The following is a 14,630-nucleotide window of genomic DNA, read 5'->3' on the forward strand; positions in this document are numbered from 1 at the left end:
CTATTAAAGGCTGTACGAATTGGGCCTATGGCCTAATCCGAGGATATTAACTAATTCGAGGATGGTCAAATAAGGTTATTATGGGAATGGTATGATAAAAAAAATAAAGATTGTGTGTGATAGTCCAAAATATGTCTGAGGAGGAAAGTCATCTCGGAAACAGAGGTTCAAGGTCAGTAAGAATGTCTTATCATCCTGGACATCCTTCGAGGTTGCATCACGATCAGAAGTTAGACATTGGATAAGGGATTAGTAAAGGGAGACAACAAATATCTTCAAAAACTGCTACCTCCACATTAAATGCATCCCAGCTAACTCTCTGGCCGCATTAATGTGGAGGTGATACCTGAACAGTGGTTAAGCAGCCTTATAGCTGCTAGTTGAGAGTTCTGGGAGGTGTTGGATGGGACAAGAAGGAGTTCTTAGAATCTAACCTACACGTGTATGGTAGAGATGATACCAAGATTATAGTATATAGCATAAAAAGGTGGCCAAAAAAGAGAGAGATCGGAAAAACTAAGAAATCTTTGTAATAGTCCTTTGAACTCTTGTAATCTTGATCATCAATAAGACATTATAACATAGCTCCTCAGGCCGTGTCGAGGACAGATTTTCTTATCTTAATTGTGTTTGATGCTCTCAAATCAACAATTGTTATTGTCTTCCTTATTGGATAGAACTAGTTCTTTCATTCACGCTCTACAAATTCATTATTTGGGCTTATTGGGCTAAACTCAATCCTATATTAGGTCCAATCCAAATTTTGTCCCTACACTTTTAATGTTGTTGACCAAATTTTGGGAAAAATCATATTATAATATGTCCATAATTTGTGTTGTTGTCAGGTTTTAGTTTATTTGGAAAACAGCAAGAAAGCCAGGACAATATGATGAAAAATAGTTAGTGCATTTGAAGAAGATGGTCTTTGTATAGTTTCCTTTCATTATTTGTAAATATTTTGTTTAAAAAATTTGCACCAAATTGTTATGCCTTTATTATATGATTTTTTAGATGCTTGAGTAATTGTTTTAAGCATTTACAAATATTTTGTATTGCACATCTTCCTTATCTCATTAGTGTATTATTTGACATTTTTAAGAAAACAAATTAAATTTTGAGTTTAAAATTATTTATTTATATATTCTTTTTTGAAATGTTAGATTAGATTATGACAATATTAACAATACTTCTTCTTTTTTCAAAAAAATTTTCTCTAGTTTTTTCCCCTTGTACTTTTTTTTTTTTTAAATTAAGAAAAAAAAGTTACAATTATTATGTATAAAGCTATAACCAATACTTTTTCTTGGGAATAGTGACATATTTCTATTTCATTACTTCAAAACGTTATTAAAAATTTTAAATTTCATTATGCATTGGATAGTTGGCTTGATCACATCAAGTTTGAAATGTTTTACATATTTAGGAGAATGAGTTTGACTTTGATGTGAGTTTTATTTTTCCCTTTCTTTTTTATTTGAATTTTAGTTTTGTTGAATTTTATTAATTTTTTTGATACGTTTCTTGGTGTTTTTGATGGTATAGTAGAAAAAAAATTGGGTTTGAAAAAGTTTGTTTAAAACTAAAAAAGTAATTTTCAAAATTTATATATATATATATATATATATTTTTTTTTTTAATGATACACAAAATGTTATAATTAATTTTTATTAAAAAATTAGTATTTTTGCTACCTTTTGAATTCTTGAGAAATATTGTATTGTTTTTGTAAGGACTCAATTTGTGTCGATCCCTAACTCGTATTGGGTTCGAACGCTAAAGGCCCCAACAATAAATTTGTAGAGCGTGGGTATAAAAGAACTAGATTAACTTCAAAAGAAAAACGATTAAACTTAACGTTTCTAGATGGATTAATACAAATATTACGATCAATCTATTCTTGAAATAAGCTAAGTTCTTTATCTCGCAAGATTTTCTTTTAAGCCTCGATTGTTTAGAAGTTCCGATCCCTTTTCTTAATGCATTCTTCCATGTTATATACTGCCCTCTTGGTGTCATCTTCACCACACACGTGTAGGTTGGATTCGGGGGATCCCTTTCTGTCCCATCCAACACCTCCTGGAACCTCTAACCAGCAGCTGTAAGGCTGCTTCATCACTGTTCAGGCATCACCTCCACATTAATGCGGTCAGAGAGTTGGTTGAGAGGCAATTAATGCGGAGGCAGCAGTTGTTAAAGATATTTGTTTATCTTTTCTTTCTTACCCTTGGCCCCATGTCCCACCTTTAGTGGTAATGTAGCTTCGAAGTGTGTTTGTGACAATACGGCGTTCAGGTCGTCCTCGAACACATATTGCCGAGAAGGATTTTATCCTTGGACGAATACTGGACCCATCTCATGTGATATCTACTCCTCTTTTCATTTGGTTTCCCTTATAACCTTACATGGACCTCCTCGGATGGTTTAACGGCCTCGGATGGGCCACAGGCTCAATTAACACGGTTTTAATAATTATTGATTAACTGGCCCCCACAGTTTTCATTTTGGTATGAGAAAAATTATATATACTACATTTGTGCTTGTCCCAATAATAAATGAATATATGATTATGAAATACATTACTATTTATTAAATTAGTCCAAACTGCAAAAAAAAAAAATTTAATGAGAACACCTAAAAATAATATCACACGCAACGCGTGGGGTCTACAACTAGTGTAAGGATAAAAGACAAAAATAACATTTCTTCTTCTCTCGTATTCTCTTTAATTCTCTATTAGTGTTCCATTTATACATTTATGTCTTATCAACATTTTATTGACTTTAAAATTGTTTAATTGACTAATTGACGTTTTAGTTTGATAATAAATGGTAATTATTACGAGAAACTAAATAAAAAAATTTTGCATATTTCACTAATGGTAAAAAAAATTTTATAGACACAATAGAATTTAAATCTATTGCATCCACTCGCAGCAGGCTAAGAAAATAATTGATTTTTGGTTTAAATGGGATTTGAACCCCAAATTTCTTATTTAACTACAAGAGATTTTACTAGCTGAGTTAACTGTAATTAGATAACTAAATTGAATTTATGTTTTATTAATCAAATGAAACCAAACCCAAAAAAAAAAAAAAAAAAATCATTCCCTTTTCTTTTCTCCTTTTAAAAAAAAAAAAAAAAAATCTTTTGGGTACTCTAAATAATTTGGTCCGTTCATTTTTTTTAACTCTTAAAAATAAAGTAATCCCTTTTGTTTAAAGAAAAAAAACAAATTTATATAAATTCCTTTTCCGAACAGAAAAAGGAAATCCACCTTTAGTAATTAGTATCCAACGGAACCAAACCGACCTAGGCCTAATATAAATAAGCTTTCAAATTAGAATAGAGGGAATTAGGGAGAAAGAAACGAAACTTTGCTCATAGTGTTTGTTGACTTGTGAGATTGTTTTGGAAGATCAAGATGGCACATCTGGGTGGTGAGCCCAAATATCTATGGGGAAAGATTGACCCCAAGAACTTTGGGGTTGGTAACGATGTTGAGATATTGGCTGATGAGATAAAGGCTGTACTTAAGATTGAGGAGGATAAGGAGAGCAATCTTGATGATGTTGATATGATTATGGAGGATAATGATGCGGTGAAAGTGGAACCCAATTATGGTTTTTCTGGGACTATCATGCAAATGGAACCAAAATATGAGACTATGAGCCTTGCTGCTCTAAGCATTGGTTCTCATTGGCTTCAAGACAAGATCTTTGAAGCATTTGTGCATACTGAACTGGCAGAAAGCTTTAAGATTGCGAATGATGTGTTTAAGATACTGGCTGAAGGTGATGACTGGGATGTTGATTGGATGCAATGGAGGCTATTGTTGCTTTTCAGATATTATGATTTCCCACCTCTCCAATTTCGTATATTTGGCTTTATCAAGTTTCTGTTGAGGAACAGATTGAAGATTGTTTGGTGCATCCGTTTGTCAAGGGCAAGGTTTGACGTCGAAGAATGGAAGAAGATTGAGGAGAAAATGGTAGAGATGGGACCTGAATTGGCAACAATTGTGGATCAGCTGCGTGCCACAAGGACTAGCGCAAAAGAAAGGGAAAGGAACTTAAAGAAGCTGATTAGAGAAGAGGCTCGTCAGATTTGGGAAGAGGGAGAGAGAACGGGCTAGTCGTTTGAAAGATGAGAGCAAAGGAGATGAGGACAGAGCTGCATACACATAGTTCACATTATGTACTAACATGCTTGAATAATTGAATATAGGAATGTATCCACAAAGTTTATGAGCTTTCTATCTTTAGGATCTTATAGGGTTAGATTGGCTTATCTGTTGGTTGTATATGACTTTAATGAGTTTGTTTCCAGTTGTTATTTGTTCACATTGCGGTTGTAGCATTTGAATTTAGGAAAAAAAAATTGGTTTAGTGGGCTAAATCTGTTTAGACAATCGTATATTCATATTGCATATGTGATTGATTTTTCATTCAGGAGAAAAAATTGATTTTCTTTTCTGTTTTTGGTTTTAATATCGATACAAGGTTAAAAAAGTTTGGGGTGTTTGGTAGAGGAGTTTGAGTAATGTTGGTTGGGTGTTTTTGATATATATGTGGGTGAAAAAGTGTATGAAAATGTGTGTAAGTGTATTTAAAATGCTCAAAAAATTGCTTGAAATGGGCTACCAAACAGGACCTTCTATTTGTTAAGTATTATTCCCAAACAATGGGCTCAACTCACCATGCCTGACAAGTACTGGTTTCTGTTTAAATTGTAAGAGCATCCACAGTAGTGGATCTATAATTTTAGCTATTTATCACCACCAAAACTTACTTTATCTATTTTACCTACACACATGCTGCAGCAGTGGATCTATTTTAGCTTTCAACACAATAAAATAATATAAACATCACAATAAAATAATATAACCACTACAATAAAATAATATATCCCACTATCCAAAAAAACCAACCACAAACACCTCTACCATCAGCCACAGCCACAACCACAACCACCACCACCACCACCGGTCCACAGTAGGAATAAAAAAAAAATTAAAAAATTAAAAAAATTAAAAAAAAAAAACCAAATCTCCAATCTTTTTCCATAGCCACAACCACCACCAGTAGTCCACAGCAAAAAAAAAAAAAAAAACCCAAATCTCCAATCTTTTTCCTCAACCACGGCCACCACCACCACCACCACAGTCCACAGCAGGGGAAAAAAAAAAAACCCAAATCTCCAATCTTTTTCCTCAGCCACGGCCACGGCCACAACCACACCACAACCACCACCACAATCCACAACAGAAAAAAAAAAAAAAAAAAAAAAAAAAAAAAAAAAAAAAAAAAAAAAAAAAAAAAAAAAAAAAAAAACCCACGACGAACAAGCACTGATCACGTTGGCGAGCTGGGTCAACAAAAGGGGTGAATTGGCGGCTTGGGTGATCGGAGTTGAGAGAGTGAGAGATCGGAGTGACAGAGTGGCGGCTTGGGTGATCGGAGTTGAGAGAGTGAGAGATCGGAGTGAGAGAGTGAGAGGCTGGCCGGAGTGAAAGAGTAAGTGATGTTCAGAGATGAGAGAGAGAGAGAATGAGAGGCATTATTTTAATCCACCGGGTGATTAAAATAATTTTTTTTTTTTTTTTGCTCCTCATGAACAGTGCACATCTATTTTTAGATGTGCACTGTAGTAGTGGAGCTAAAATTTTTAGATTTAACTCCCCTGCTGGAGCATCATTTTAGCAGCAGTGTAGCTAAAATATAGCGATATAGCTACACTGCTGCAAATGCTCTAAGCAAAAACTAGCCACGAACCTGCATATTGCACGTAATAATTATTTTTATGGTGATTTTATTAAAAAAAATTTACAATTTAAATTAATTTAACAATGAGTAATGTATTTCGTTATCATATTTTTATTTATTATAGGAACAATCATAAATGTAATATAGGAACAATCATAAATCATAAATATAAATTTTGTCGTATCTAAATAAAAATAATACAAATTTTTTCAGATTTTTCAGAAATTCAAAAGGCAAGTTAACGAAACTATTCATTTTTTAATAAAATTTATTTATAACATTTTGTGAATCATTAAAAAGAGGGGTAATTGCACTAAACTCACATGTGGTTTGGCCCAAATTCATATTCCCTACTCATGGTTTGAAAAGTATTACTTTACCTAGCTGAGGTTCACTCTGCTAAGGTTCCATAACCTATCTCTATTAAAAACATGAATAAATATGTATTTTTGCTCGCTTTTTATGTCTCCCTCATTCTAAAACATAGAAAAACTAAAAAAATAAGAGAAAAGAATATCTAAAAGTGCTATTAGTAAAACAAAATTTGGTAATGCCTTAGCAACTCAACCTTGCATTTACACTTGCTATCTCAATCAGATCAACTAAAACCCAGTCGTGGTTTTAAAAACTATCATGCAATTTCATTTCCATTTCAATTTTAGATGTTACTCTCTGTCTCTATCTCTTTGTGTTTGATCTTCTTTTCACTTATTTTTTTTAGTTTTTCTATGTTTTAGGAGGAGAGACATAAAATGTGAGCAAAAATACATATTTACCTCTATTTTCAACAGAGTTAGGTTACAAAGCCTTAACAGAGTGAACCTTAATTAGACAAAGTGACACTTTTCAAATCACAGATAGACAATGTGAATTCAAGCCAAATCACAGGTGAGTTTCCTGTAATTACCCCTTAAAAAGAATATAAAATTTGGAAATTATTTTTTTAGTTTTAAACAAATTTTCTCAAACCTTATTTTTTCTGCCTACAATCCAAAACATTGAAAAACGTAACTAAAAAAATTAATAAAACATAACAATTATTAATTGAACCAATTAGGAAAACAATTCGTTGTTAATAATCTATTAAGGTTATTTTCTTTGCAGAAATTGTAATTTCGTCTACCCAAAATATATTATCAAATAAACAATTATTAGCAAAATCTAAGAATTAAATTTTTATATATGCATTGTTATAAAATAATAATAATAATAAAATTAAAATAATATATATCCATCCGTTTGTCTTTTTCTAAATAAATGGCATTATAGAATACTTCTAATACAACTATTAAGAGTACTTTGTCCACCACAAAAGATTAAAAAAAAAACAAAAATTAGTAAAGTTTCATAGTTTAACATCTAAATTGAGCACTATAAAAAATCATGCTATATAATAAAATAAATACCAAGTTATCCAAATCATGCTATATAATAAAATAATATTATATTTTTATATGTTATATTTAATTCTTTATAACGCAATAGGATAATATTTAACAATTAAAGGAAAAAAAAAAAAAAAAACCAACAACAACAATTTAAAAAACAAAACTAAATTGCATTAACCCAAAATAGAGTTTTGAAGAATATAAAAAATTATCAACCTAAAGCAGAGTTGCAAGAAAATTTAAAAAAAAAATCCACAAAAAATATTGAGAGAGATAGAGAGAACCATTTTTTTTTTTTTTTTTGTGAGGAAAAACTATGTATAAAATGAAAGAGATAATGACAAATTTATAGTAAGAGAATGTGAATAAGAAAAGACAAAAATAAAGGAAGATGGAGAAAAATAGGAAAAATTATATTAATGTAGAGGATAGTGGGGAGATGAAAAGCTAAAGGAGAGAAAAAAGTTGGAGAAGTAGTGAGGAAATGAAACGGTAAAGGAGAAAGAAAGGTTGGAGAAGTGTAAATATTAAAAAAATAAATGTTAAAAACAATTATAGAAAAACTGGAATGAAAGAAAGATAATAACGTGGACGCTAATGTGGCTCCAGTGATGTGGCACAATTAGAGCGTAACAACAATAAATACTACGCTTCAACTTTTAGATATATATTTGTAAGGACACGATTTGTAACGACCCATGATAACGTTGGGTTCGCACGTAAAAAGGTCCAAACAATATCATTTATAGAGCGTGGGTTTGAAAGGCTAGGCCTTGGTCACATGACTGTGGTATTCCGTGGCGCTCATACATGATTAAATCGTGTTCGCTCTAGGAGTCTTTCTCTTGGAGGCGGGCTGGGAGGCTCTGGTTTTGGCCATTTTTCCCAGCCTCTTCTAGACCGCTTACTTCCCCTTTTATATTGGCTTGTATGCCTCATCCAACGTCCACGTGTAGGTTCGACTTTCCAGGACTGATACTTGTCTCATCAGCCCATACCTAGAGTGGTTAGAGGTGGTTGAAAAAGTTGAAAAGTATGACTCTGTCAGGTGCAGAGTTTTGAATGGCAGTAATGGCAGCCTTCCCTTTGTCCTTGGTCGTTATACTATCCAGCGTCTCATTCTCTATTGACATAGATATTTTAGATTTGGGATAATTACACATAACCCACCTGTGGTTTGGGCGAAAATCACTTTGCCTACTCGTGGTTTGAAAAGTATCACTTAACCCACCTGAGGTGTGTTTCCGTCACTCTCCGTAACCCACCTCGGTCTCTGCCGTTACAAAAACACCTTTTAACCCCAAAACAGAACATAACGCGAATCAAAACCCCCAAAACTCAAACACTTTTCGAGAGAGACACCCAAGGTGCAATCAGGCTTGTTCTTCGTGGTTTGGAGCGTGTGGAGAGGGAGAAAACACTTGTTTTGCATCATCGAACCTGGGCAAGGTATGTGTGATGTTTTTTCATCTGCATTTGGGTTCTTGATGTCATTTTTTTATGGTGACCCACCCACGTAGTTAGGTTTTGCTGTTCATCTGCACAGTAAAATTTTTTTTGTATGTTAATTTAGCATTTTGCTATTTATGTGTAGAATCGCTTAGAATATGCATTTTGCTATGGTTGTTTCTATAATGCATATACCTGAAGGAATCAAGTTTATTTGTCAATGATTGCACTTGTTTGTGAAGTGTGGGTAGTGTGGTCCCTATGAATTTGTTGGGAATCTGGTTTTGCATGTGCTTTATGTGGTCCTTTGTCCGTGTGTTGTTGTCAATTTGTTGGCTTGTTGTCTCTTTTGGCTTCTTGTCACTTTCTGCATGTCAGTGTGTGTAAACAAAATACTTATTTTAATTGCAGATGGGTGACTTCACATTTGACCTTGAAATTCATGTTGGGGAATATTTTGTAGAGGAGCCAACCATACAATATGTGGGTGGGTCTGTACGTTTACTGACAGAGATTGACCCTGACAAGTTGAGTTACTTTGAAATTCGGGATTTATGCCATCTAGTTGGTGCTCCTAAGGAACACAGTAGATATAAGTATTTAATTCCTGATGGTGATCTACAACATGATTTAAGAGACATAGAAACAGATACAGATGTCGTAAACATGACTAACCTTCATAAGGCATGGTATGCTGAAAAAATCATAATCTATACTGACATAGATGTGGAGCCATTGGCAGTTGAGTATCCTGATGCAGGGGGAGTGGCAGATGGTGTAGGTGGTGATGCAGGTGGTGATGTAAGTGGTGATGCAGCAAGAGTTGAAATAGAATTGGATAGTGATGATGATAAAGATGATGAGAATGATGATGAGAATAATGATGAGAGTGATGATGAAGAAGATGTTGAGGATGTTGACATTGATGCAAGAGATGAAGAACAGAATGTTGAAGGAGATGATGATGAGGATTGGCTAAATGAAGGCCTAGAGGGGGATGGCTTTGGTGATGATGTATTTGCTGCTCAAAACTCAACTCCACAAGGTTCTGCTCCAAATACAAACCCAGAATCAAGCAATGCACCCCACACAGCCCCATAATCAAGCAATGCACCCCACACAGCCCCAGAATTAAGCAATGCACCCCACACAGACCCTGAGTGGGCTGAGCCAGCCCTTGAGGATGACCTGGTAAGCATGGATGGGTCTGATGATGAGCAGGTACCTGAGTAAGTAGAGTTTAATGCTAAGAGTGACATGAGAAATGTTGTACTAAAGAAGGAGATGAAGTTCCCTAATGTAAAGGTGTTCAGAGCTGCTTTGAGGGAGTATGCAATCAAAAAACCTATTGACATCAAATTCAAGCTTAATGAAAAGACCAAGATATCAGTTCACTGCAAGAATGGGTGTGGGTGGAGATGTTATGCATCTCAAATAAGTGGAGAGCTAACATTTCAAATTAAGACCTTGACTGATGACTGTACTTGTCCCAAGTCTTTCAAAAACAGCCAAGCAACATCAGCTTATGTTGCTAAGAGGTTCATTGAGGATTTTAGCAAAAATCCAAATTGGGAGGTGAGTGGTGTACACAACCATGTGATGCAAAATTTATTTGTTGACCTAAGTGTAAACCAAGTGTATAGGTCAAAGAGAAAGGCAAAGGATTTGATAAATAGAGATGAGCAACTGCAATATGGTGTCCTTAGGGACTATGCACAAATGATAACCACTGTAGACAAGGGGAGTAGGGTTATACTGCAGACAGAAATGACTGAGGAGACTTCCCAGCCAAAATTTAAGAGGATGTATGTTAGGTTCAATACTTAGAAGGTAGGATTTTTAGGTGGATGCAGGCCATTTATAGGTTTAGATGGTTGTCACATAAAGCACAGATTTGGTGGGCAAATCTTATCTGCCACTGTAAAGGATGCAAATGACAACATTTTTCCAGTAGCCATGGCTGTTGTGGAACAAGAAACCAGGGAGTCTTGGATATGGTTTTTGAAAATTTTTGCTGATGATATAGGGAGGCCAGAGGAGCTTTAGTTGGTCTTCATTTCTAATAGGCGAAAGGTATGCAAGTTTTGTTTTGTTCAGTTACACTTGAATAGTTGACTTTGTTTGCTGAACTAACTTGTTTTCTTTGTTTGTTTACTTATTTACAGGGGCTTATACCTGCAATAGAGACACTATTCCCTACCGTGGAGCATAGATACTGTGTGAAACACATCTACAACAATTTCAAAGTTGATCACAAGGGATTGGAGTTGAAGGATGCATTGTGGAGGTGTGCTGCTGCCACAATAGTAAGGGAGTTTGAGAGATGCATGCAGTACGTAAGGGATTTGGATGAAAAGGCATATGAGTATCTTGCAAACATTGCACCTGCACAGTGGACAAGGTCACACTTCACTCCTAGGGCCTTAACAGATTGTTTGGTAAATAATTTGAGTGAGTCTTTTAATGCAATGATATTGAAGTCTAGGGACAAGCCTATCTTGGCAATGTTGGAGTGGATTAGGGTTAGACTTATGACTAGGCTTTACACAAAAAGGGAAGGGATACAGAAGTATGCTGGAAAGTTGTGTCCAAGCATACAAGATAGGTTGGAGAAATTGAAGGTTGAAAGTAAGGCATTTAGTGCTACCCCAGTTGGTAGTTTCCTTTATGAGGTAGGCAGTCAGTATGAGAGGCATGTAGTTGATTTGGTGAAGAAGACATGTAGCTGTAGGTCTTGGGATTTAAATGGCATTCCCTGCAAACATGCCATAACAGCCATTTATACACACATTGAGACACCAGAAGACTATACCCACCCATGCTACTTCAAAGAAACTTACATGGAGATATACAAGGAGGTACTTCCTCTCATGCCTGGCCAATCAGAATGGGCTGAGACTGGACAGCCTGCTCCCCTGACACCTCACATATACAAACCACCAGGCAGATCACCCAAGCAAAGAAAGAGGGCTTCTGATGAGCCTAGGAACCCTTACAAAGCAAGTAGACAGAACAGACCTGTAAGATGTGGGAAATGCAAAAAGGAAGGGCATAACTCAAGAGGGTGCAAGGCTGGCATCACTGGGGAGACACCATGGCAGAGGAGACAGAGACTTCAAAGAGAAAAAGTTGTAAGTAATTAGGATTTAAATGGCAAAAAAAGAAAAAAAAAACTTGTTTTTAAACTTACAATAGACACTGCATTGAAACTGGGTTTTGTTGCAGGCAAGGGAAGGGGTGCCTGCACCTAGATCTGCACCTCAGCCTGCACCTCAGCCACCATCCCAGCAGCCTACCCAGACCTACAACATGATGTCTGCCACTCAGCCTTCATCCTCACAGCAAGGAAATCAACCTAGGCCATCTCACAAGAGAGCAGGATGGTTCTCTTCCTCACAACCAGAGTTTCACACACCTAGGGAGACCTGGGATACCTTACCAAGTTCTTCACAGGTAACTTAGTCCTGGATGGTTGTGTAGCTTGAGATATTTTTTAACAAGTGGATCTATTTTTTATTTTGTAGCCTTCACATGCAAGTGGGAGCACTGGTGGTGTGAGGACTAGAGGACAGCTTGCTGCACAAAGGCCACCAAAAATGAATCCAGTGGGTGGAAAGAGGAAAGAGTAAAGGCAAGAAATGAATGAAGCTAGTAGGTACGCATGCCAGCATTGGGAGTAAAGCTAGTGGGAACATGTGGGCCTTTTTGGTTTTTTTTTTTTTGTGAAGACCACTGTTGGCTTTTTGTAATTCTCAATTAGTGTAAAAAACAGTCACTACTGGCCTTGGAATGTGCTTTTTTGTAATTAATAATTAGTGTAAAAAACAATCTCTGCTGGCCTTGGAATGTGTTTTTTTGTAATTAAGGTACAATACACTCCAGGTTGTTATATGGAAATTGTGATATTACAGTTTGTATGGAAAAATATTTGTCCAAACTAGATTATATGGAAGTTTATTTATTGCTACTACAAATTGTGTCCAAGTATATTGTTTTTATTGTGGAATGGTATGCACAACCAAATTATATGGAAGTTTATTTATTGCTACTACAAATTGTGTCCAAGTATATTTTTCTAATAGAGTGTATGGAAGTTTTTATTGTGGAATGGTTGTTATGATATGCACAGCCAAATTATATGGAAGTTTATTTATTACTATTACAAATTGTGTCCAAGTATATTTTTCTAATATAGTGTATGGAAGTTTTTATTGTGGAATGGTTGTTATGGTATGTACAGCCAAATTGATAATTGACAATTACTTCTTCCATTGAATGATTGTTATGATATGCACAAAATACTCAATAATTGACCAATTCTTCATTCATTGACACATCAAAACATTACATCAGTAGACTAGTGCTATTACAATGCAAATTCATTAACACCATTGCCATAACTATCTCTACTAACCAATTAACTGCTTCAGGGGCAACAATCTAGGTCTCTTCACTCCAGAGAACTCAATTGAGCCAAAACACAACAACATAACAATAACAAAAAAGATCCATGACAAAATACATGCAGACTTCCACATTCTTTGCTTCTTTTCAGCAAGAATGGCTTTTTCCTTAGCTTTTGCACAGACAGCTCGAGCCTTTCTCTCCCTCTCCTTGGCTTTGGCTTCCTCTTCAAGAGCCTTTTCTGCCATTTGCCTAGCTTCTTCTGCCGTTTCCAGAGCTGTCCTTTGCCTCTCATTTGCAAGTTGGAGAGCAGTCTGAAGCCTAGACATCTTCTCTAGAGCCAAAGGTGCAGTTTCATTCCCACGAGGACAGGTTGGGTTATCAATCCAAACAAAGAAAGGACACTTAGGACCAACCTTATAACGGCTACAACCCAAGAACCTCCTCCTAAAATTGTGCAAACTCAAACTTGTTCTCAAAACACAAGTCTGCTCATTGCACATATGTCCACATGAACCCGAGAAATTACCACTTGATGAAGACATCTCAACATAACACGATTCCTGAGAAGTACAAATTTAGACTTTCACATAGTAAGTTCACACTTGAACAAAATCTGAAACCCTAAATCAAGAACAGACCCAAATGCAGATGAAAAAACATCACACATACCTTGCCCAGGTTCGATGATGCAAAACAAGTGTTTTCTCCCTCTCCACATGCTCCAAACCACGAAGAACAAGCCTGATTGCACCTTGGGTGTCTCTCTCGAAAAGTGTTTGAGTTTTGGGAGTTTTGATTCGCGTTATGTTCTGTTTTGGGGTTAAAAGGTGTTTTTGTAACGGCAGAGACCGAGGTGGGTTACGGAGAGTGATGGAAACACACCTCAGGTGGGTTAAGTGATACTTTTCAAACCACGGGTAGACAAAGTGATTTTCGTCCAAACCACAAGTGGGTTATGTGTAATTATCCCTTTAGATTTTTTCCCAAACTGTTCCTAGACCGCTTTTGCCCCTCCTTCCAGGGGGACCTCGGATATGCCGAGGACAAAATCATCCTCGGCTATGTCTCACGATTATTTGAAATTTTATTACCTATCCTCGGTTACACACTTCCTCAGCTAGGGCCTTGGGCCCCAATGTAAAAAAAAATGGGTCAGGGCCATAAATAATTGGACCCCACAATAGCCCCTCAAAATCCTGCTATCCGACCTCTTGGTTGGAGATGAGGGTTTTGGTAATGCCAAGCCTTTATTACGGCTCGTTTAGCTCTGCCCTCCATTAATGTTGGTGTCCCTTCATCTATCCCGGAAACGCTCCGGACTTCAGACTATGAGACATTCCTTTGAATTCATTCACGATGCGTTCCTGTCGTTTCATTATCCGAAACGCGCCTTTAATGACTTCCCTTTACGAGGCCATTTAATTTTGACGGTTATTGACTGCGTGGGGAAGTGGAGTGGGCATATTCTTGGTTACAGATTTTCTTGGAAATTTGGGTAGATTGAATGCCTCCCGTTTTGCCCTTCATATAAGAAGAAAAGTAAGAGGTTACTTCTCTTACCCAGAGACCTTTTAATCCTTTTAAAAGTCTGAAACCCTTAGCCTCCCCCAGAGTTTCCTTTATC

At 36.0% G+C, this 14,630-nt stretch overlaps 2 protein-coding genes across 2 annotated transcripts; one reads left to right on the plus strand and one right to left on the minus strand.

The window, feature by feature from the left end:
• Positions 1 to 9,856: 9,856 nt before the first annotated feature.
• Positions 9,857 to 12,291, plus strand: LOC115964364. The gene is made up of 4 exons (XM_031083693.1): positions 9,857 to 10,174; positions 10,765 to 11,730; positions 11,825 to 12,052; positions 12,124 to 12,291. Exons 1-4 carry the CDS (start codon positions 9,857 to 9,859, stop codon positions 12,226 to 12,228), a joined length of 1,617 nt encoding a protein of 538 aa, XP_030939553.1. The 3' UTR covers positions 12,229 to 12,291.
• Positions 12,292 to 12,920: 629 nt separating this feature from the next.
• LOC115965912 lies at positions 12,921 to 13,852 on the minus strand. Its single transcript, XM_031085221.1, has 2 exons — positions 13,676 to 13,852; positions 12,921 to 13,566 (listed from the first exon to the last, which is right to left on the minus strand). The coding sequence occupies exon 2, from the start codon at positions 13,546 to 13,548 to the stop codon at positions 13,009 to 13,011; it is 540 nt and encodes a 179-aa protein (XP_030941081.1). The 5' UTR covers positions 13,549 to 13,566; positions 13,676 to 13,852; the 3' UTR covers positions 12,921 to 13,008.
• Between the last annotated feature and the right edge of the window lie 778 nt (positions 13,853 to 14,630).

Source organism: Quercus lobata, chromosome 10 (assembly GCF_001633185.2).
Source record: "Quercus lobata isolate SW786 chromosome 10, ValleyOak3.0 Primary Assembly, whole genome shotgun sequence".
Taxonomy (NCBI): Eukaryota; Viridiplantae; Streptophyta; class Magnoliopsida; order Fagales; family Fagaceae; genus Quercus; species Quercus lobata.

Excerpts from the sequence above, each read along its gene's own strand:
- LOC115965912 (XM_031085221.1), bottom strand. The coding sequence starts at position 13,548 with ATGTCTTCATCAAGTGGTAATTTCTCGGGTTCATGTGGACATATGTGC.
- LOC115964364 (XM_031083693.1), top strand. The coding sequence starts at position 9,857 with ATGAGAAATGTTGTACTAAAGAAGGAGATGAAGTTCCCTAATGTAAAG. Across the intron at positions 10,175-10,764 it reads GCAAAAATCCAAATTGGGAG|GGGCTTATACCTGCAATAGA; the intron begins GTGAGTGGTGTA and ends ACTTATTTACAG. Across the intron at positions 11,731-11,824 it reads GACTTCAAAGAGAAAAAGTT|GCAAGGGAAGGGGTGCCTGC; the intron begins GTAAGTAATTAG and ends GTTTTGTTGCAG.